Source organism: Bicyclus anynana, chromosome 12 (genome assembly GCF_947172395.1).
Source record: "Bicyclus anynana chromosome 12, ilBicAnyn1.1, whole genome shotgun sequence".
Lineage (NCBI taxonomy): Eukaryota > Metazoa > Arthropoda > Insecta > Lepidoptera > Nymphalidae > Bicyclus > Bicyclus anynana.
The window spans coordinates 3,163,264-3,184,423 of record NC_069094.1 but is presented as its reverse complement, the minus strand read 5'-3'; the positions used below and the strand labels follow the sequence as shown (position 1 = coordinate 3,184,423).

At 38.1% G+C, this 21,160-nt stretch overlaps 1 protein-coding gene across 1 annotated transcript; it reads right to left on the bottom strand.

Annotated features, from left to right (window-relative positions):
* Positions 1–767: 767 nt before the first annotated feature.
* LOC112043454 (terpene synthase-like) lies at positions 768–20,670 on the bottom strand. Its single transcript, XM_052884788.1, has 8 exons — positions 20,072–20,670; positions 13,716–13,857; positions 11,373–11,493; positions 10,508–10,647; positions 8,038–8,073; positions 7,272–7,371; positions 3,564–3,691; positions 768–2,041 (listed from the first exon to the last, which is right to left on the bottom strand). Exons 1-8 carry the CDS (start codon positions 20,668–20,670, stop codon positions 1,973–1,975), a joined length of 1,335 nt encoding a protein of 444 aa, XP_052740748.1. The 3' UTR covers positions 768–1,972.
* Positions 20,671–21,160: the final 490 nt, after the last annotated feature.

Below are 21,160 nucleotides of genomic sequence, written 5' to 3'. Positions count from 1 at the left end.
TAACTGATCGGTCAGCACGAAGTAATGCTACGCGGTTCCGTGCTGACCCAGGAGTTGTGGGGGGTTATTTTTAGTCCGTGCGAGTCGGACATGCCCGCTAAAAAAAAAAAAAAAGGGTAGTTGTAGGGTAGGGCAGGGTAGGGGTAAGGTAGGGGTATGGTAGAGGTAGGGTAGGGGAAGGGTAGGGTAAGGGTAGGGTAGGGGTAAGGTATTGGTAGGGTAGGTAGGGGTAGGGTAGGGGTAGGGTAGAGGTAGTTGAAAGTTTACATCGAGTTTCACGCGAACGAAGTCGCGGGCGTCCGCTATTAACAAATACCTTACCTTACCTTATCAGCCGATAGACGTCCACTGCTGGACATAGGCCTCTTGCATGGACCTCCAAGCACAACGATCTCGAGCCGCCAGCATCCAGCGGCTCCCTGCAACCCGCTTAATATCCTCGGTCCACCTAGTGGGGGGTCGCCCAACACTGCGCTTTCCGGTGCGAGGTCGCCATTCCAGCACCTTGGGGCCCCAACGTCCATCGGCTCTTCGAACTATGTGGCCCGCCCATTGCCACTTCAGCTTCGCGACTCGCTGAGCTATGTCAGTGACTTTCGTTCGTCTGCGGATCTCCTCATTCCTGATTCGATCACGCAGAGAAACTCCAAGCATAGCTCGCTCCATCGCCCGCTGAGTGACTTTGAGCCTTCTAATAAGGCCCATAGTCAGCGACCAAGTCTCGGATCCGTATGTCATCAAACTATTAACAAATAAAAGTAACAAAATACCACAGTTGTTATTTTATTATAAAATAAATAAAAAAACAGTTTTATTTCAAATACATAATAATATAAATAATCAATTAATAATTCTAGCCCAATACAAATAAAATAATACAAAACTAAAAAAATATCGGTTATGTTCAATTTTTTTTATTCTTTTAAGTTGGCTAAAAATAAGATGTAAGTGATGAATTAACCCAATACAGAAGTTAATTCTAAAGGCGTGAGACTAACTTATTATAAGTATATTATTTCCCTAAGTCTTAAGAGTCAAATTTGATCATTATCATGACAATAAGTAATACTATACATTATTTGTTCTATAAGCCCTCATTTGCACGAGAGTTTTTTTTTAACTGACGTTAAAATAGCTGTTCAAAAAAAGAGTCGTGTTTTAAAAACGCTGTCGTGTGAACATAAAGGTACTTGGGAATGCATTTGTTGTTTTGAACGCTCGTGTGAATGGGGATTAAAACTACCAGAAAAAGCCAAAATCAGTGTGAAATAATTTTCAAACAAATTAAAACCGAGAGTCGTTAGGAATAATAATTATTTTGATTAATTGTTCCTAATTTAATAACAATAAATTTGATTAGAACACTTATTATTAGATAGATATCTGATACCATTTGACTCCTAAATGGACGACCGGTCGATCGTATCCGTTACGTGACATGTAAAAAAATATAAAGTAAACTAAGGGCAATAGGCGAGTACAGTATCATGCTCCGCGCGATAGAGGAATATAAAGATTTTTTAAATGGCTTACAACGGTAGATTAAAACCGCATTCCCTAACTGTCGGCTTCTTCAACGCAGACGGGCTCACCGATAAAATACTCGCGGGCAGCGAATGGTTAATATCTTTTGAATAACTTTTTATAAAATATCAATACATAATGATAAATAAACTGGATATGAAATGGCATCTGTTTTCGACTTTCATTTTTAATTTGTTTGTTGATAAACATTCCACATCGAGTTAGGCTTTAGTGTAGTAGAGTAGAGTCCTTTTCATGAAAGAAGTCCCGCGGTTAAAACCTGGACTAAAATTTACAGCGCCTTACACAAGTGACAATAAGACCGCCATTACTAAATGATGAGTAAGACATTAGCACCGCGTCTGGGGGACTTCTTTCATGAAAAAGACTTTGGTGCCCTTAAAGATATTTATTCCTATTATATATTCCTATTTTCATGTTTATTGTCTTATTGTTTCCAAGACATAAGTTCATCAAGCACCGCCTCCATGTCAGGGTTACCGCCAAGACGAGCCACCTGTGAAATAAAAATGAACTAATCACCAAGTAATAATAATGTATGATTAAGTGTACCTACTATGTGATGGGTACTCAGAAATACGAGTATTTGTGTAATTGTCAATCGGTACACGATTTTCATGCGGTTCATTGTTGAGTTTGAGTCTCCTCTCAGAATGTTTGAATTAAAAAAAAAATATTTCAAAAATTGTTTACAAAAACTAAAAAATAGAAAGGAGTATTTTTTTATTAGTCTACTATACTAATAGCATTAACAACTGAGTCTTAGGGCCATAAATCATTTCTCTATATCTATCTCGCTTGCACTTATGGGTCTTATGGAGCCGTCTAGTGAAGGGTGTAACAATGAAAGACATATTATCGATAAGTAAAGTTTATTATCGTATCTTGTTCACAAAATTAAAAAAATTAACAATATTTGATTTAATATAATACATATTTCATATTATATAATTATTAACTAAATAAAATTAATCTTCATCTGAGTCTTCATCATCAGAATCTTCGTCTTCTGCCAAATTTATTATATATTAGTATCCATAGTGCGCAACGAGTAACACATGAATGTATTTATTTAATTGCAGTAAACACATTTATAGCAAAAAAAATACGCAATGCAATTACATTAGAAACCGACCAATCAGAATCGTCCAAATCATTATTGACTCATCATTAGCACGTGCGCAGGTAGCCGTTTATCGATAATTAGGGTGCGCAGGTAGGCGCGCTGCACATTCCTATCTTTTTTGACTTTTATGACCGGACGACTCAGATGATAATGCGCATACTATAGAGGACCCGGTCAAGCTTCGCTTTGATTTATGTGCACTTCTTCCCTATCCCTACCCTACTCTTACCCCCTACCCTGCATTACCCTACTCTACCCTAACCCTATTCCTACCATACCCCTACCCTATTTCTTCCCCTAACCTACCCATACCCTACCCCTACCCTACTCCTACCCTACCCTGAATTCATTTATTACAAAAAACACTATTTATATATTTGGTTTGGATATGTGAGCCCGTGCTTGAGTTGTAAAAATTACAACGAAAAGTTTCATTCATTTTTACTAACTGTTGGTATATGCATATATTTCTACTTCAGCTTTTACTTTTAGAGTTGAATAAATTTACTCTGTGTAACCTTCTGGATAGCAAGGCTTATAACCTTTGGCCCAAATAAGCGCCTAGTGTATTGGGTACCTTGCCTCTGGGTGAACAATTAGATGGTGTGTATTTGTTATAATTATTTTATTTATTATAAATTTAAATTTAATATACTGTGTAATTCTTAGTTTTAATTTATATATTTTATTCGTCACTCTGTGTAACCGTTATAGATGTATTTCTTTTAATATAGATAATAAGCGCATCTCCGCAGAAGTGCGTACACGCTCGCTCCACCTACTAAGTAAGCTTTAGCTATGTTCTGTGATTCGGCCCTATGCACCCCCAGGTGCTGAAGTTGTTGAAGGAATTAAAGAAGATGTTCTGTGATAACGATGATGGATTACGTACCTCAGCTCTGGCAGTTCGGTCCAGGTCTACCAGCATGTCGCGTGTGTACGTCAAACTCCCCGCTTTTTCCAACAGAGACACGCAATACTTCTTCAACTCGACATCGTGGGTCCTTTGCCTAAGAATATCTTTGTAACGTTCAGGAAATTAATCAATATCTGCCAATACAATTAAATCTCTTTAACACGTTCGCTGTGGTACGAGGTCTCGTGTCGTCTCGTGCGTCTAGTGTCATCAAGAGATACAAGGTCGATGGACCTCGAACCACAACACATAAAGTTTTATTATGAGGTCAAAAAACCTAGTACCGCAGTAGAAAAAAGTAAAGAAAAACCAGCGCCGCAGCGAACGAATTAAGACTTTGGATTTGTAAGAAGTAGGTATATCGAGATATTTAATTTCTTAAAATGTAATTTCGTAATAAGTTGGAAGTTGGAACCGGATTTGAACCTACGCCCACTGAATCGAAGGCAGAGATGACTTCTACCTTCGATTCAGATTCGATTCTGGAGAGGAGACACGTACTCAGGAGTAAGCCGGATATGGGTTGTAAATAATGATCCTGAGAGCTGGTCAAAATTTTTCGATAGGTATTTGAGGCAAGCTAACAACTTATTCTATACCTCTACTGTAACCTTACACAGAACTGGAGATCTAACGAGTGATGGGGTTTTTATATAAAAAATATCCTTGAAGGTTTTTAGAGAGGAGAGCACTCTCCTCTCTAAAAACCTTCGTAACACATTTTTGTAGTTTTAAAGTAAATAGATAAAATATTTTTTTCATGTTTTTTTTATCTATAAGATTTTTCGTAAGTTTACATAATAGTTCGCATAGTTATTACCCGAATGCAAGAAGAGTTATGTTTTTCGCGCGTATCTTGTATGTATGTATGTATGTATGTTTGTATGTAATATTCTTTATTACCTCATATCTTCCAAACCACTGAACGGACTTACGTAATTAGGATATCGTTAGATTTGCCTCAATAACCCAAGTGTTCTTAGATAGGTGAAACTAAAAAAAAATAACAAGACGACTGTGAGACGCTATAGACTCGAGGTGAAAAATCATTATATCCAATATCTAAGGTCCCGACTCTTCTAATTGCTTTCTACACTTCTGGACTAAGCTTTATTTTTCTTTTCAGTTATGCAGTCGGGTTTTTTTATTTGTTTAATTAATTTATTACATTTTTAACAATGCTATTCATACGAAATATTATTTATAAATAATATATAAATTTGTTGATGCTTATACAAGTTGTTGTACATGCCCCAATACCAAGTGCTTATGTCATTGCAAGATATTTATAGGTCTAGCCTTCACGGAGTGATCTGAGAATGACAGTTTCTGATATACCTAACTACATAGCTACTTGTATTTATTATTAATTCGTATATTATTATTGATACTTTCAAATAGGTATTCGCATACCTATTCGATCTTTTAAACAATAAATAACTATGCACGGAGGAAGGTAAGTCTTACATACATTAACCTTATGAATAGGTATGTACCTACTTACGTACTTCCTATCAAGGAATTCCTTAACCCTACATCCAGTAGTCACAAGTCCTGGACTTTGCTTGGTGTTTTTCTCTCTACCACGCGATGGACCCGGCACCCGCACGGTGAATCCATGGAATGCTAAAATATTCGTCCCTTTTTTATGTGTAATTCAACACCAATATGTTAAATTTCGTATATGTTTGTTGAATTTTGACATGACGTAACCAGTTAATTGTTAACCTTCCATAACACCTAAAGGGCCACAAAGCCACAAATCTTTCTGACCCGGTGGCCAAAACTGGAACTAACGCCACGGCGGTTTTGACGGCCTCCGTGGCGCAGTGGTATGCGCGATGGATTTAAAAGACGGAGGTCCTGGGTTCGATCCCCGGTTGGGCCGATTGAGATTTTCTTAAATGGTCCAGATCTGGCTGGTGGGAGGCTTTGGCCGTGGCTAGTTACCACCCTACCGGCAAAGACGTACCGCCAAGCGATTTAGCGTTCCGGTACGATGCCGTGTAAGAAACCGAAAAGAGTGTGGATTTTCATCCTCCTCCTAACAAGTTAGCCCGCTTCCATCTTAGACTGCATCATCACTTACCATCAGGTGAGATTGTAGTCAAGGGCTTGTAAAGAATAAAAAAAAAAGGTTGCAATAATTAATAAACATTTAGCACCTGGATTGGCACCTGGATTGACACCCAATGCGTCCTCATTAACAAGGCCTCAGCCCCGAATGGGGATAGAAAATGACCGGGGGAGCAAGATCCCCCGCGCCTTACCCGGGCAAGGAGGATAAGCCTCGAGGCCAGTACCACTACGATTTATGATCTTGGAGAAGATGACCTGCCTGCATTATAAACATTAGACTAAAAACTAAGGCGGTCCTCAAATGGTATGTTTCTTTTTTGCTTTAATATGGCTTTACAGTCAGTCATCAAATAATATTTTTTATCAAGTAATTTGCCCTTTAAGAAAGTGGTTAAATAGTCCATCGTCCGTTGTTGGCAGTCAGTCAGACATTGGCAAGTCAGGTCATGCTTTAGTAAAGCGAAGGCAACTTTGAACTTTTGCTAGAGTGCACTGAGAAAAATAAATTAATCACGTTTCAGTTTTCTAGTTTTAACAGACATTGGGTTATCTTACTGACAAATTTATCTTTTTATTTAACAACGGAATTAGTATGAAATTCCAATTTCTTTTTTTTAGTCCGTCCGAAGTCCGCCACTTTTTTCCGAAACTATAAGAGCAACAATATGTTGAAACTTGGTAAGTAGATAGATGTATTCCGTGAACCGCATTAAGATTTTTATACAAAAATAGAAAAAAAATATAGGGATCCCCCATACTTAAAAATGAAACTCAATTTTTTTTTATCAAACCCATACGAGAGGCGAGGTATCGATGGATACCTCTCATATCTATTTCAATATTATTTTTTTTAATACTTTGCGCTAGAGACGCTTCCAAAGTGATAAAAATGTGTGTGTCCCCCTGTAACTTCTAAAATATATGATGTACATTAATTACCATGCAAACTTCTACCGAAAATTGGTTTGAACGAGATCTTGTAAGTAGTTTTTTTTTAATATGTCATAAATCGTAATCGTAATATGTACCTATATGTATATGTAATTAATGAGCAAGAAGTATAAGTTACTTGCTGCTACGGAACCCTTCATGGGCGAGTCCGACTCGCACTTGGCCGCTTTTTTAAGTTGGTCGACTTCTTTAAGCTTTTACGAGGTAATTTTTGTAAGAGTCAAGTGTCCCCACCCTCCCTCCACCGGCAAAACGGTTGTTTATGGATACGTGAAAATTTTCACGAAAGTAAGAAATATAATATAATTACAAGGAAAAGTATATAGCTAAGTAGCGATTGCTTTTTAAGGAATAAGAAGTCGTTATCAACCCATACTCAGCTCACTACTGAGCTCGAATCTCCTCTCAGAATCAGAAAGGTTGGGTCAATAGTCCACCACGCTGGCCCAGCGGATTGGCAGACTTCACACACGCAGAGAATTGAGGTTGAAAATTCTCTCAATTTTCTCACAATGTTTTCCTTCACCGTTTGCGACACGTGACGTTTAATTTCTTAAAATGCACATAAATGAAAAGTTGGAGGTGCATGCCCGGACCGGATTCGAATCTACGCCCTCCGACCCGAAATCAGATATGATTTATTGAAAAGGATACTCAAAATCTCCCCTTTTTCCGGCGAATTCATCGCATGTATGACAGGCAAACTGAACTTTCCCTCCGTAATGTCTTCGCAAAAACTGGCGTCTTTTCGTGCCTTGAAAAAATAATTAAAAATAAGCATTAGTAACATCAATACATATAATGTTATATAGAAGCAGTTTTTTCTTTTTTTTATTGTTTACAAGTTAGCCCTTGACTACAATCTCACCTGATGGTAAGTGATGATGTAGTCTTAGATGGAAGCGGGCTAACTTGTAAGGAGGAGGAAAAAATCCACACCCCTTTCGGTTTCTACACGGCATAGAACCGGAACGCTAAATCACTTCGTACGTCTTTGCCGGTAGGGTGGTAACTAGCCATCGGTCTTACATTGTAACCAGCCACGGCCGAAGCCTCCCACCAGCCAGACCTGGACCAATTAAGAAAATCTCAATCTGCCCAGCTGGGGATCGAACCCAGGACCTCCGTTTTGTAAATCCACCGCTCATACCACTGCGCCACGGAGGCCTTAAACTTATATTTTAGAAGGTACTATAGCTTGACAAGTTCGTATATCCCACTCCCATGATATGCGGGTGACGGGAGGAAATCACTGCGCGGGTGTGAGGTCGTGCGCGCGGGGCACAGGGGAGGACTGCGCGGGTATAAAGTTGTGCACGCGGGGCATCGCTACCCTCCTTCTGGCCCGCGCGGGCCATCGAGAGTGTTACGAACGAATTTGCCAAGCTACAGTAGACGCGATTCGTTCGCATAAAATTACCTGTTTATCTTCGGATCCCGGCCACTCTTCTAGAGCCTGCAAATAAAAATAAAAATATGTTGTTATTTTTCTCAATAGAAAATGTTGTGCTGAAAGGGAAAAGGTTCCGAACTGACTTTCGAACCATACCCCGATAATTTATGCTTTAGATATGGATACAATGGGGATGATGACTAGGTTTGAATATAATGATTTTTATGATACATTCGGTTAAATAAGGTCAATTTAACTAATGTAAACAAAAAAAGCAAAGATTCTCTGGATATTTGCAAAATAAATAAGATTATAAGATTTCAAAATCTGTTAATTTTTTTTATCGTAATTAGATGAAAATTCATACAGTTTTAGTTTCCTTACATTAAATGTGACATTTTTTAATAAATGAACTATAAACATAAACGCACAAATAACAAAGATATTAGTGATTTTGTTTGAACGCCCACACAAATCTAACGATCAGCGAGCCAACGACGTCACTAAATCGTGCCATTTTGTATGGAGCGTTTTTCAGAGATCCGCGGCAGCGCCGCAAATCTGACTCTTTAAATCCCTGTAGCTCCGAAAGTAATGATCGCAGATATCCTGTTACTTTTAGAAAATTGTTTTACTATTAGTATACTCTCAATTTATATACAATTTAAAAAACTGTCATCATCCCTATTACATATGCCTACAAAATCACTGCAAAAGTGATCTGAATTTAGCTACTCCACAGAGCGCACATAGGTATGCAATTTTGTTTTACTTACATTATATATTTATGTATATAGTTTTTACACTTCCTGAATGCACAACTCGACATTGTAGACAATATTTATCTATTATTTGTTTATTAAGCGACTTAATGAAATTAAGGCAGTTATGCACATTTGTCCGCCTTAGATTTGATGCGCTTATGTATAAAAGATATCACTAGTATAAAATATCGTTGAGAGAGATGATTTTTTGGAAAGCAAATTGTTAAGTTTTTCAGATTTCTCAAAATCAAAATCTCCACATATCCGCTACGTAAGTGTTGGGCGCATTGCACTAAACGGTTTTTTAATTTTATATTAGACTAGCTGACGCTAACAAACAAACAAACAAACTCTTTAGCTTTACATTTTGGAAAAGGCTTATTATAGTGTTAATGATTTTATTAATGATAAAAAAGCTTGGCGTTAAACTGTAATATACGACTGTGTGTTTAGTTTTAAATAAGTTTGTAAAATGGTGGTAAACAAAAAAAAAACCTTGGCTGAGTTTGTTGTGGGCTCTTCTCGGACCAAGGCGCGTTTGGAACACGCGTAACTTTAGTTTTAAGTTTTCGACTATTATTACCACCATTAAATTAAATTAAACGTGCTTGTAAACTAAGCCTAATTGAAATAAATGAATTTTGACTTTGACTTTTTTATAATATTAGTATAGATTCATATGATCTGCAACGGTGCGAATATGCAGACGCCTACCAAGTAGACGTCCGCTGAAGCCAGATTTTGCGAGAAGGCTATAAGTCTAAGCCCTTATTCGCACGAGAGTTTTTTTAACGGACGGTAAAAAAGTGTTCAAATATAGAATGAAGTTAAATGAAGGTCTATTTCCAACGCCCAAAATTGATAAATGCAACATTGCTCGAAAAAACCGTCGTATTTTAAAAACACTGTTGTGTGAATATACTTGGGAAAGCATTTATTGTATTTGAACGTTTTTTTAACGTCCGTAAAAAACTCTCGTGCGAATGAGGTATAGAGACGGACGACGTTGCGATCGTACGCTAATAGGTACATTAAATACCTACCTAAGTCAATCATATTTAATACTGTTAGATGTGTTACTAGAGCATGAAAAGTGAGGCGCTCAAATTTATGTTAAACTCAATGTAAATTCATGTAATTTATGTGATCTTTATTAGGTATTTTACTTGTGTACCTGTACTATTATGAAATCTGTGCTTGTGTTAGAATAAATAGTCTTATTCATTAGTTATATAATTATCTAGTTTGTATACGACACTTAAATATTTTTAAGAGGCGTGCCAGCCTAAAAAATGTGTTTATATGATAACTTTTAAATAATTTAATATATTTAAGGTTGCATTATTTAATGTTAGTAAATTACTTTATTCTTGTAAATAAATAAATAAAAAGAATGAAAAAAAATGTTAGCAGAAAAAATTTGTACAAGGTTGTCAACAACAAACGGTTTTTAAATAATACCTGAATATCGTCTACAATGTCGAGTTGTGTATTCAGGAAGTGTAAAAACTATATATACATAAATATATAATGGAATTAAAGATAAAATTGTGCATGTGTGCGCTCAGTGTCGTAGCGTTCTTCGGATCAATTTATAGTATAAAATTATCATTGACCTAAGTATTTATACGTTCACGCAAGTTCAGTGCCCTTTTCCCACTGTATGGTGCACATACCCAATGAAGTTTTTAGTTCAAAATTTTTCGAAAAAACTACATTGCTGCTGTCGTTACCTCCTGCTGCGTCAGGTTGCAGTAGTCGTCCCTGATCTGGAAGTAGAGCCCCATGTGAAGCGCCAGCTTGCTCAAGTCGTGCTCGTATTGGCTGAACTGTTGGCACAGGCGTACTGCTAACGAGAACATGTGGCCCGTTTCTGTATATTAAAAAAAAATGTTTTTTTTTTTTTGAAAAAGAATATTTGCCATATCTTTTTGAATATGACCAATATTCCCATTCCCCTCCAACTAGTCGGGAAAGACTGTGCTAGGAGTGGGTACGACAATAGACCAACGGAGCGGGGATCGAACCACCACCCCTCGGTGATGAGTCCGACCGCTCTTACCGTTGAGCTATTGAGGCTCAAAATTTTTATTATTTAAAATCAATTATAATTAAATTAAATTTAATTATTATTTGTCCACAAATTATCGTCATCATTATCCTCAGACCGATTACATAACAATCTAGTTCAAAGTTTCTCAAAGTGGGGTACGCGAACCCCTAGGGGTACGCCATCCGTCGTCAGGGGGTTCGCGACAAGATTTAAGTAACTGATACCAAGTCAGAATTAAGGTTAAAATTGTCCAAAATTACTTAACATGAATAGTTTAAAAAACGAAATAACACGCTTGATGTCATGGGGGTGCATTTCAAATAGCCTGTCCGGCATCTTAAACATCCGCCATATTGGATTTAACTCACGTGACTATTTTTTTCGTATTCCTGACAGCAAACCTTTTCATTTGATAGTCATGTATTGTCATCAGAACTCAGTGTGTGCAAAAATGACCGGGAAGTAAGTCAAATTATGATTTAAAAGATTTTCTTACATGGTTACAAGTGAAGCTAAAGTGTTTTAATGACTTTAATACAACTTACTCTGCTTGAGCATATCTTTGTATTCCTCTTCCGTCGGACAGATATAGTTGTCACGCCAGTAAATATCAATCCCCTGGCCACGAACTACTTCAAGGAAGTCGTTGGTGAATATTTCTGTCGCCTGAAAAAAATAATAATATTTTTTATTAAAATGCAAAGAACTCTATACAAAATATGCTTAGTTTAAACTTAGGTAGGTAGGTTAGCAGTTAAACAACTCCTAATATGCACGAAGTCAAATTTTAAGTCTAGAAAACTACGTCTAACTGGAATGGTTAATAAACCCAATTCCAGATGTCAAACAGGTCACAAGGATCATATATCATTTTCTGTTCATGTCTTGGTGAACAGATATCCAATACGAGAAAATTGGATTGTGCATATTTTCACAGACGAGCTGGAGTATTGTATTGTTAGAGTTCCCAATTCTTTTCCAAAAAGTTGCTATACGAGCCCTAACAATACAATAGGGATGATTACAGTTTTTTAAATTGTATGTAAATTAAGAGTATACTAATAGCAATTTTGTAAAAGTAACAGGGTATCTGCCACATATCTGATCATTACTTTCGGAGCTACAGGCATTTAAAGGGTCAGATTTGCGGCGCTGCCGCGGATCCCTGAAAACGCTCCATACAAAATGACACGATTTAGTGACGTCGTTGGCTCCCTGATCGTTAGGTTTGTATGGGCGTTCAAACAAAATTACTAATATCTTTGTTATTTGTGCGTTTATGTTTATAGTTCGTTTATTGAAAAATGTCACATTTAATGTAAGGAAGCTAAAACTGTATGAATTTTCATCTAATTACGATAAAAAAAATTTAATAGATTTTGAAATTTTATAATCTTATTTATTTCGCAAATATCCAGACAATCTTTGCTCTTTATGTATAAATTAGTTGACCTTATTTACCCGAATGTATCATAAAAATCAATATATTCAAACCTAGTCATCATCCCCATAGAAGTCGGGCACCCTCGTTTCGGCAAACATGGTGGAAGCACTGCAATAACGCGGAAGACCCATAATAATTCGGAACGCGTTGTTATACTGTACACGTATTGCAGTGTAGGACTTGGCATAAAGTTTGTACATATCTGGCACGTGTAAAAACATTGGCAGTACGCATTAAAAAGAGTAATTTTAAGAGTAAGTAATTAATTTAGGATGCTGGAGAATATTTACCATAACTCTGGGGTTATATTCTTTACCGAAAATTAATTAAAAATGTTCAAAGAACATGCGTTCCTTCAAAGTGATCAGAAGCACTTATGCTGTTATTTTTCGTTTTTTAGTTTATTTTTGTGATTTTAAACTCGGTTGAATGTTTTTTTTAAAAAGATTTTATTTATCTGTTTTAACCCCACAGATTTCACGCCTGTGGGGTTAAAACAGATAAATAAAATCTTTTTAACACAAAGTTCACGAAGTTCTCTTTTTATTAAAAAACCGGTCGTCTGTAGACCATTTTTCACATACATAACTTGAAAAATAGCTGATATTAACACAAATTTAAACCTCTTTCTACCCCTTAGGGGTTGCATATTTTATCCCAATTGCATTTCACATTCTATCGATAATCAATGTCAATATTAAGTTATTATTACCGTTCACTTAGTTTGAAAATGACAAACTTTCACTTAAAATGTTCAACCCTTATTTAACCTCATAGGGGTAAAATTTTTCAAGATCTTTTTTATGAAAAGTCTAGCGTTTTTAGACCAGATTTTTCACAAAGAAAACATGAAAAATGGCTGATTTTTATTTTTTGACAAAATTTTAACATACAAATAGGGGTAGGGTAGGAGTAGGTTAAGGTAGGGTAGGGATAGAAAAGAAGTCAAAGCGAAGCTTGACGGAATCCTCTAGTATATTTGTGTCTAGTATATAACTGAAGATATTGTATTTATTTCTAAAACTAACTGACGCCGCGTGATTTCACCCGCGTGGTTGTAGGAATACGAGGTTAATATTTAGCCTATAGCCTTCCTCGATAAATAGGCTATCTAACACTGAAAGAATTTTTCAAATCAGACCAGTAGTTCCTGAGATTAGCGCGTTAAACCAAACAAACAAAAAAACAAACAAACAAACTCTTCAGCTTAATATTAGTATACATCAGTTTTTTTTTTATCCTTTACAAGTTAGCCCTTAACTACAAACTCACCAGATGGTAAGTGATGATGCAGTCTAAGATGGAAGCGGGCTTTCGGTTTCTACACGGCATCGTACCGGAACGCTAAATCGCTTGGCGGTACGTCTTTGCCGGTAAGGTGGTAACTAGCCACGGCCGAAACCTCCCACCAGCCAGAACAAGTTACTATAGATAAGCAAACAACCTTAGGACCCATCTCCAGCACTCGCTGCAGAACGAGGAACGTGACATGGAACGACGTGTTGACAGTGAGCGGCACTCCGAACACGCAGTGCGCTGACGGCAGACCGCGCCGCACTCTGGAGTTGTCTTGAATATCATCAACCCTTGAACGAATACAATGTCAGCATCAAACAACTGTTTTTTCACTACTCTTGCTCAAAAATACTGTCATATTACCACTCCACAGCGGGGCTAAACAAGCATTTCAGCCTCTAGGGGCTAAAGTAATTTTGTATTACTTTTAATTTTTGTCTGTTACGAGTACTAGCCAAGTACTAGCCTACTATAAAACAAAGGGGGTTTCATTCGTAAATAGTTTAATCATACTAAAATAATGACCCCTGTAAAACGAAGGAGGTTTTATTCGTAAATAGAATCATCATAGGTGGGTACGACCAGCGCCGGACCGAGGTAAATTTTAGAATGTAGCGAGATCCATTTATGGCGCCTTTCCTGTTTGCTCCTAACATTTTAACCGACTTCAAAAAAAGGAGGAGGTTTCTCAATTCGACCGTTCGATTTCGATTCGATTCAAGCCGTTTAAATCATAAAGATTTTAACTGGATTTTCAGATACTTCTTTCAGATACGGCTTTAATAAACACAGCACTAACTTGGTACCGCCTTCAAACTGATCAGAAGGTAGCACATACGATGTTATGTTTCGCTTTTAATTTAATGGAAACTTTTTTATGATTTTAAGGTCGGTTGTTCTTTTTGATTATTTTTTTTTAATTACCTTCATGTTAAAGCTACATTATTCAATGTATAGCTATATTAATAGAATAAAATTTTATGCATTCATTTGCATTCGTTACGTTCCCCACGCGATCCCGTCAAACAAATCGTGACTCGTATTTTTTAACATGAAAAAAAATCGAGTATCTTAATTTTAATAATAAACTTAATCACTGCAATGAAGAACTTGAAGAAGAAAGGTTTAGCAAAAAAAAAACATTTATGAAGTCATGTTAAAAACTGAAGGTGAATTAGGGCCTTCGTATATATCGTGAACTTTATTCGGCCTTTGGCCGGTGTAGAATAAAGTTCGCGGCCGAAGACCGCGCGTTTTTTGCGCTTGGGTAAAATGCCCAGCCGGATGCAGGCGGCTCAGTATCGTGATGTTTGGAAGTCCCTACAAAAGGCCTATGTCCTGCAGTGGACGTCCATCGGCTGATATGATGATGATGATGATGGAAATGCCCAGCCATAGCCACAGTCGAAAGCCCTATTACAAATCTCCGGCCGAAGGCCGGCGCACAATAAAATTCGCGGCCGAAGGCCGCGCGTTTTTTTGCGCTTAGGTAAAATGCCCAGCCATAGCCACAGTCGAAAGTCCTATTACAAACCCCCGGCCGAAGGCCGGTCCGATCTTAATGAAACAGCCTTTATGTTGCCCTGGACTATGCTTAATCTATTGGTGAAAACCGCTTCAAAATCCATTCAGTAGAACCAGAGAATAGCGCGAACATACAGACAGAAGGACAGACAGACAGACAAGAAAATTAATGGGGAAAAATGCCCCTAGGGGGCGCCGAAATGGTAAAGACAAGATCGAAAAGAAATTTATTTCTTTGTAACAAATTCGAAAAGAAATTTATTTCTTTTCGATCTATGCTTTTTTACAAACGTGTGAAACGTTTGTTTAAAGCATAGCAGAAATTCATCAGTATAATTTAGAATTCTTACCTTACCACCATATTCATGTGATCTAGTCTCGTCTCCACCACTTTTATCTATTTCCGAAGCTAGAAAAAGCACTTATCGAGTTCAAAATTTGTATGAAAGTGGTCTATGCATTTAAAGAAAAAAAATAGCTGGTATGTATAATGGTATAATGTTTCCAGGCCAACAAAATAAGTGTATTGAGCTCTAAATAAAGTTGAAAAATAAATTAACTAAAAAATTATAGCTTTGTAGTTTCCTGGTTTACTTAGGCTACAAACTTATGGAACGCGAAGATTTTGACCATACTCAGACCAATTGAAAATCAGGCACAATACCGTCTCACGATCACGTAGTGCCCGGGTGCAATCATCACCCTAGCGCCCCCTAGTACCTACAGAACCCGCGCGGCGAGTGGCGCTTGGGCGCCCCTGAGATCGCGGCACCCGGGTGTAACGCACCCCCTGCACTATAGGTAAAGACTCTCTAGCTCACGTAGCGCCCGGGTGCAATCATCACCCTAGCGCCCTCTATTACCTGTATATACCCGGGTTAAAATCAACGCACTCCCTGCACCATAGGTAAAGAAAGACGCTTCTATTAGAAGTAAATTCGCGCACGTCGCGTTCATCTCTTCGCTTTAAATATAGACGATCGAAAAAAAAAAAATTCTTTTCTTTTCTTGATCGCCGATCATTTCGGCGCCCCCTAGGATTTGGCGCCTGGAGCGAGCGCTCCGTTCGCCGTATGGACGGTCCGGCCCTGGGTACGACTATAAATGTGGCCCAAACCCTATAAATTGTTTGATGAAAATATGAAATGGGAACGCAATGCAGCGTACTGTCTGTGGATTTTTCTTTTGTTTGATTTTTATTGAGTTGCGAACTGCGTCTGCAAAAAGAATTTTAACATTGAATACTGTACTGAATTATTTTATTTTCTCGCAATCGTAGTGAACGCGGGGCTAATCCCATTACAAACTCGATTTCTATTAGCGGCCTTCGCCTTACGGCTCGTGTCCTAAAAAAGTCTCGTGTCCTAAAAAAATTTGATCTGATGTCCAACCAATAGGAAAATAGACAGTTTAAATTAACACATTTAGTGCTCACTACTCGGATCCGAGTTGGGAGGGGGGATAGTAGCGGTGCCGCGCACTCGGATCCGAGTGACCGGCCTGTGCATTTTGTAGTAGTCAGTAAGCCGCCGGCGTTTGAGGTGAGTTTATGTTGGTTTGCGCGACCGCTCTGAAACATATTCAACTTACGAAAACGCGTATTGGTTTCATTATAACAGTGTAATTGTGACTTTTACACACGATCGTATCAAAGCTATTTTTGCACTAAAATGGACAATAAGGCTGGACCGTCTGGAAGTAAATCTACGAGTAGTTCTAGAAAAAAGCGTCGGCAAAGTGATGACTATGAGTCTGACTATAGTGATGAGGATGTGTATTCTCAAAGAGCTGATGAAGACTCTTCAAGTTCAGAGGACTCTTCTAGTTGCGGCAGTGATGATAGTATCTTTGATACTAGACTGAAGCAAAAGACGACCAGCCGTGTACCACCAGCTCAACCTTCAAGGTCATCTGCCCCAAAGACGACAAGCCATATACCACTAGCTCAACCTTCAAGGTATGACTAACTAATGATGTTATGAACGCATGACAATAAATATTTGAAAACAATGTGGAAAATGAAATCTCCGAGTGGGAATCGAACCCGTTCCTTCAGGATTCCATCCTTGACACTTTAATCACTAAGCCTCAAAAGCCAAATTCCTCATTGCTTTGAACCGTCTCAAAGAGGTGTAGTTACCATCAAAAAATGCTTAAAAATATTTATTATGAAATTAAATTGATTGAACTCAATAATAACAGTAAATTGTACTTAATTCCATTTAATTTTATTTAAAGGTCACCTGCCTCAAAGACAGTCAGCTGTGTACCACCACCTCAACCTTCAAGTTCATCTGCATCAAAACGTGGTTTATGTGAGTCAGATGGAAGGGCTATCATTCAATGTAAGCGATTAAGACCTTCATTTAGGGATGGCCTCACGCGTAATAATTCTACTCAATCGTTGAAGTTACCAGATCTAAATAGTTCCTCAGCATCGAAGTCAGCGCCTCGACTACTGGAATTTGATGGAGACGGTAGCTTTGAATTCAATTCTGAAATTGACTGCCGTCCTACATCGCCGAATATCGTACAGGACTATGGAGATTTTTTGCCGGATATACCAATTAACCCTACCAGTTCAACACCTAGCGTATCTCTTCTGAGATCCGATGCGATCACCCCCAACCTTTCGCCAGAACGTGATGACGTCTCTCCATCAATTATGGCTGTTCGGAGATCTGGAAGTCGTACTCCAGACTTACCCGATGATTTTTATCTATCACCCAATAACTCACCCTCTGGTCAAGGAGCCACTACCACCTGGAGCAGTGATCCAAGCTCCATGAAAAGCTTAGAGTTTACTAAGGAACAGGAACTCTTAGTGCCGCCTCCAACTGATCCTTACGAAGCATTCCGACTAATGATTGATGACGAGTTGTTAGATCTTATAGTTCGCGAGACCAACGCGAACGCAATAAGAGTCGGTAATGCACAAAACGTCAAACAAAACTCCAGAATAAAATCTTGGAAAGATTTAACAAAGGAAGAACTGCTGACATTTTTAGGACTCCTTCTTCACACAGGAACAATTCGACTAAACCGTTTAAGTGATTATTGGAAACGACACTATTTGTTTAATATTCCATGCTTCGGACAATTCATGTCACGAAATCGTTTTTTACTTATTTTACGATGCCTACACTTTACGTCTGTAACCAGTGAAGAAGACCGTCTCAATAAAATCCGACCATTCATGGATCATTTTAACAATAAAATGAAAACTATTTACTGTCCAGGTAAAGAGCTATCATTGGATGAGTCCATGGTATTGTGGCGCGGTCGGTTGCTGTTCCGACAATATATAAAAAACAAATGGCATAAATATGGCATTAAACTCTATGTTTTAGCAGAACCAGATGGTACGGTCTTGAAATTTCAAGTTTACGCCGGTGCTAATGATGAGACATCAGGGCAAGGACATAGTAGTAAGATTGTCTTCAAACTACTAGAAGAGAGACTGGACTGTGGCCATCATGTATACATGGATAATTATTATAATTCTTATGGCCTGGCTGTGAAATTGCTAGATCGACAGACATACTGCACAGGAACGTTAAGAAAAAACAGGAAAGATAATCCCGTCGAAATTGGCTCTGTTTCACTGGAAAAGGGAGAAAACAAATCCTTGTTCTTGAACGGCGTTCATGTCGGAAAATGGAGGGATAAGCGATACGTTCTGTATATTTCTACAGAACACGGTAGTGAGATGATGGAGACTACTTCCAAAAGAGGATCTATAGTAGTGAAACCAATGGCAATCGTTCATTACAATAATTTTATGTCGGGTGTTGATCTTCAAGATCAGATGTTGGCATACTATCCAGTCCAAAGGAAGACGCTGCGTTGGTACAAGAAGCTGTTTGTGCATATGCTGCAAATGAGCCTTACTAATGCATTGCACTTGTACAATACATTTTCGGCGAATGACAAATTAAATCTATATGATTTCCGTATGAAGATACTGGAGAAGCTTTTACCTGATCCTAATGATGTAAATCGACGCAATGTTTTGAAAGTGAAACACGAACTCACAAAAATAGAAAAGACCCGGACGAGAGTTAAGACAGTAGGAAGAGTCACGAAACAAACTATCGAAGTGGTCCGAAAAGAATGCAAAGGTTGCAAATCACAGAAAAAAAGGGTGCAAACAATTTATGAATGTAAGCAATGTGAAGGTTCTCCAGGTTTCTGTACAAAATGTTTCTGCCTAGCACATTCATAATTGTTTTCATTAAATTTTATTGTTTTGTTACCTATGTGGTTAAAATTTTCAGAATATTTTTTATTCCTTTGTACCTTTATGTGAGTGACTCACCTTTATTCTGTGACAAGTTTTCAATTAAACTTATAATTATTACGTACTGATACTTTTGATTGTATGGCTTTGATTTGATTTTTGATAAATATTATTGTATCGCTCAGATTTATGAATGTCTTCCTCAATAAATAATTATTCAAATGCGCATTATATTTTATTTACTATCTATATCCCTATGTTACTTAGGGATAATATAGCATTTAAAATGTAAAAGAATTATCGAAATCTGTGGAGTAGTTCCATTCCAACCATTGCTGTCCCTTACGCTCGGATCCGAGTGACCGGCACCTGGCGCGCTATGTGCCTAACACTCGGATCCGAAAAAGGTTATTTTTTATTAAAAAAATAATAATAACAATATACTTTCATCCATATTTTTAAACATACCTATATACTTAATCAAAATACGCCTTAAAAAAATTTGGTTTCTGCCTAATTATTTTAATAATATCTTAAGCAGTGAATGTGTTAAGAGTATGCTAATAGTCAAGCAATTTTGTAGAAGTAACAGGTTATCTGCGATTATTACTTACGAAGCTACAGGGATTTCACGGGTCAATTTTGCGACGGTGCCACGGGTCGCTAAAACGCTACATACTAAATGGCACTCCATAGCAGATACGTGTACGGAGCCAGTAGCTCCTGGAAACTGAACTTACAGCAAGGTGCCGTTGTGCAGCATGTTGACAGTGTCGACGATGTGCCGCAGCTTGTCGTCGCGCACACGCAGCCAGTAGTTGAAGGCGAGGGCGATCTTGACGCGCAGTTGTTTGCCGCTCACGCGCAGTAGATGCGTGTACGGAGCCAGTAGCTCCTGGAAACTGAACTTACAGCAAGGTGCCGTTGTGCAGCATGTTGACAGTGTCGACGATGTGCCGCAGCTTGTCGTCGCGCACACGCAGCCAGTAGTTGAAGACGAGGGCGATCTTGACGCGCAGTTGTTTGCCGCGCACGCGCAGTAGATGCGTGTACGGAGCCAGTAGCTCCTGGAAACTGAACTTACAGCAAGGTGCCGTTGTGCAGCATGTTGACAGTGTCGACGATGTGCCGGAGCTTGTCGTCGCGCACACGCAGCCAGTAGTTGAAGGCGAGGGCGATCTTGACGCGCAGTTGTTTGCCGCTCACGCGCAGTAGATGCGTGTACGGAGCCAGTAACTCCTGGAAACAGGATACCCTCCTTCAATTTTTTATTTCGCAAAATGAAGTATCCTATGACATTCTTCGTAGTATGATCTTGAATCGTGTCAAATGAATTCATCCAATAGTTTCGCAGTTTAAAAAAGAAATCTTGTTTTTAACTTTCTTGTTTTTTTTTAATAGGTTAACTATTATTATAATATCTAAAATATTAGATATTATTAACTAGCTGACTCAGCGCGGTTTCACCCACGTGGTTCCCGTTCCCGTAGGAATACAGGGATAATATATAGCCTATAGCCTTCCTCGATAAATGGGCTATCTAACACTGAAAGAATTTTATAATCGGACCAGTAGTTCCTCAGAATAGCGCGTTCAATCAAACAGACAAACAAACAAACTCTTCAGCTTTATAATATTAGTATAGATAAACGACATCAAAGGGGGTAAGGTAACAAAATATTGGACCAACAAACCTCCTGGCAATATGCAGAAATATAATCTGCATGCTTTTCTGAGTTCAAAACTGTAAAAAGAATGCGGTCCTCGAATTATGCACACTCAATACCTCACAGTCCTAGTCTATATTCGAATATTTTAAAGAGGTAGTG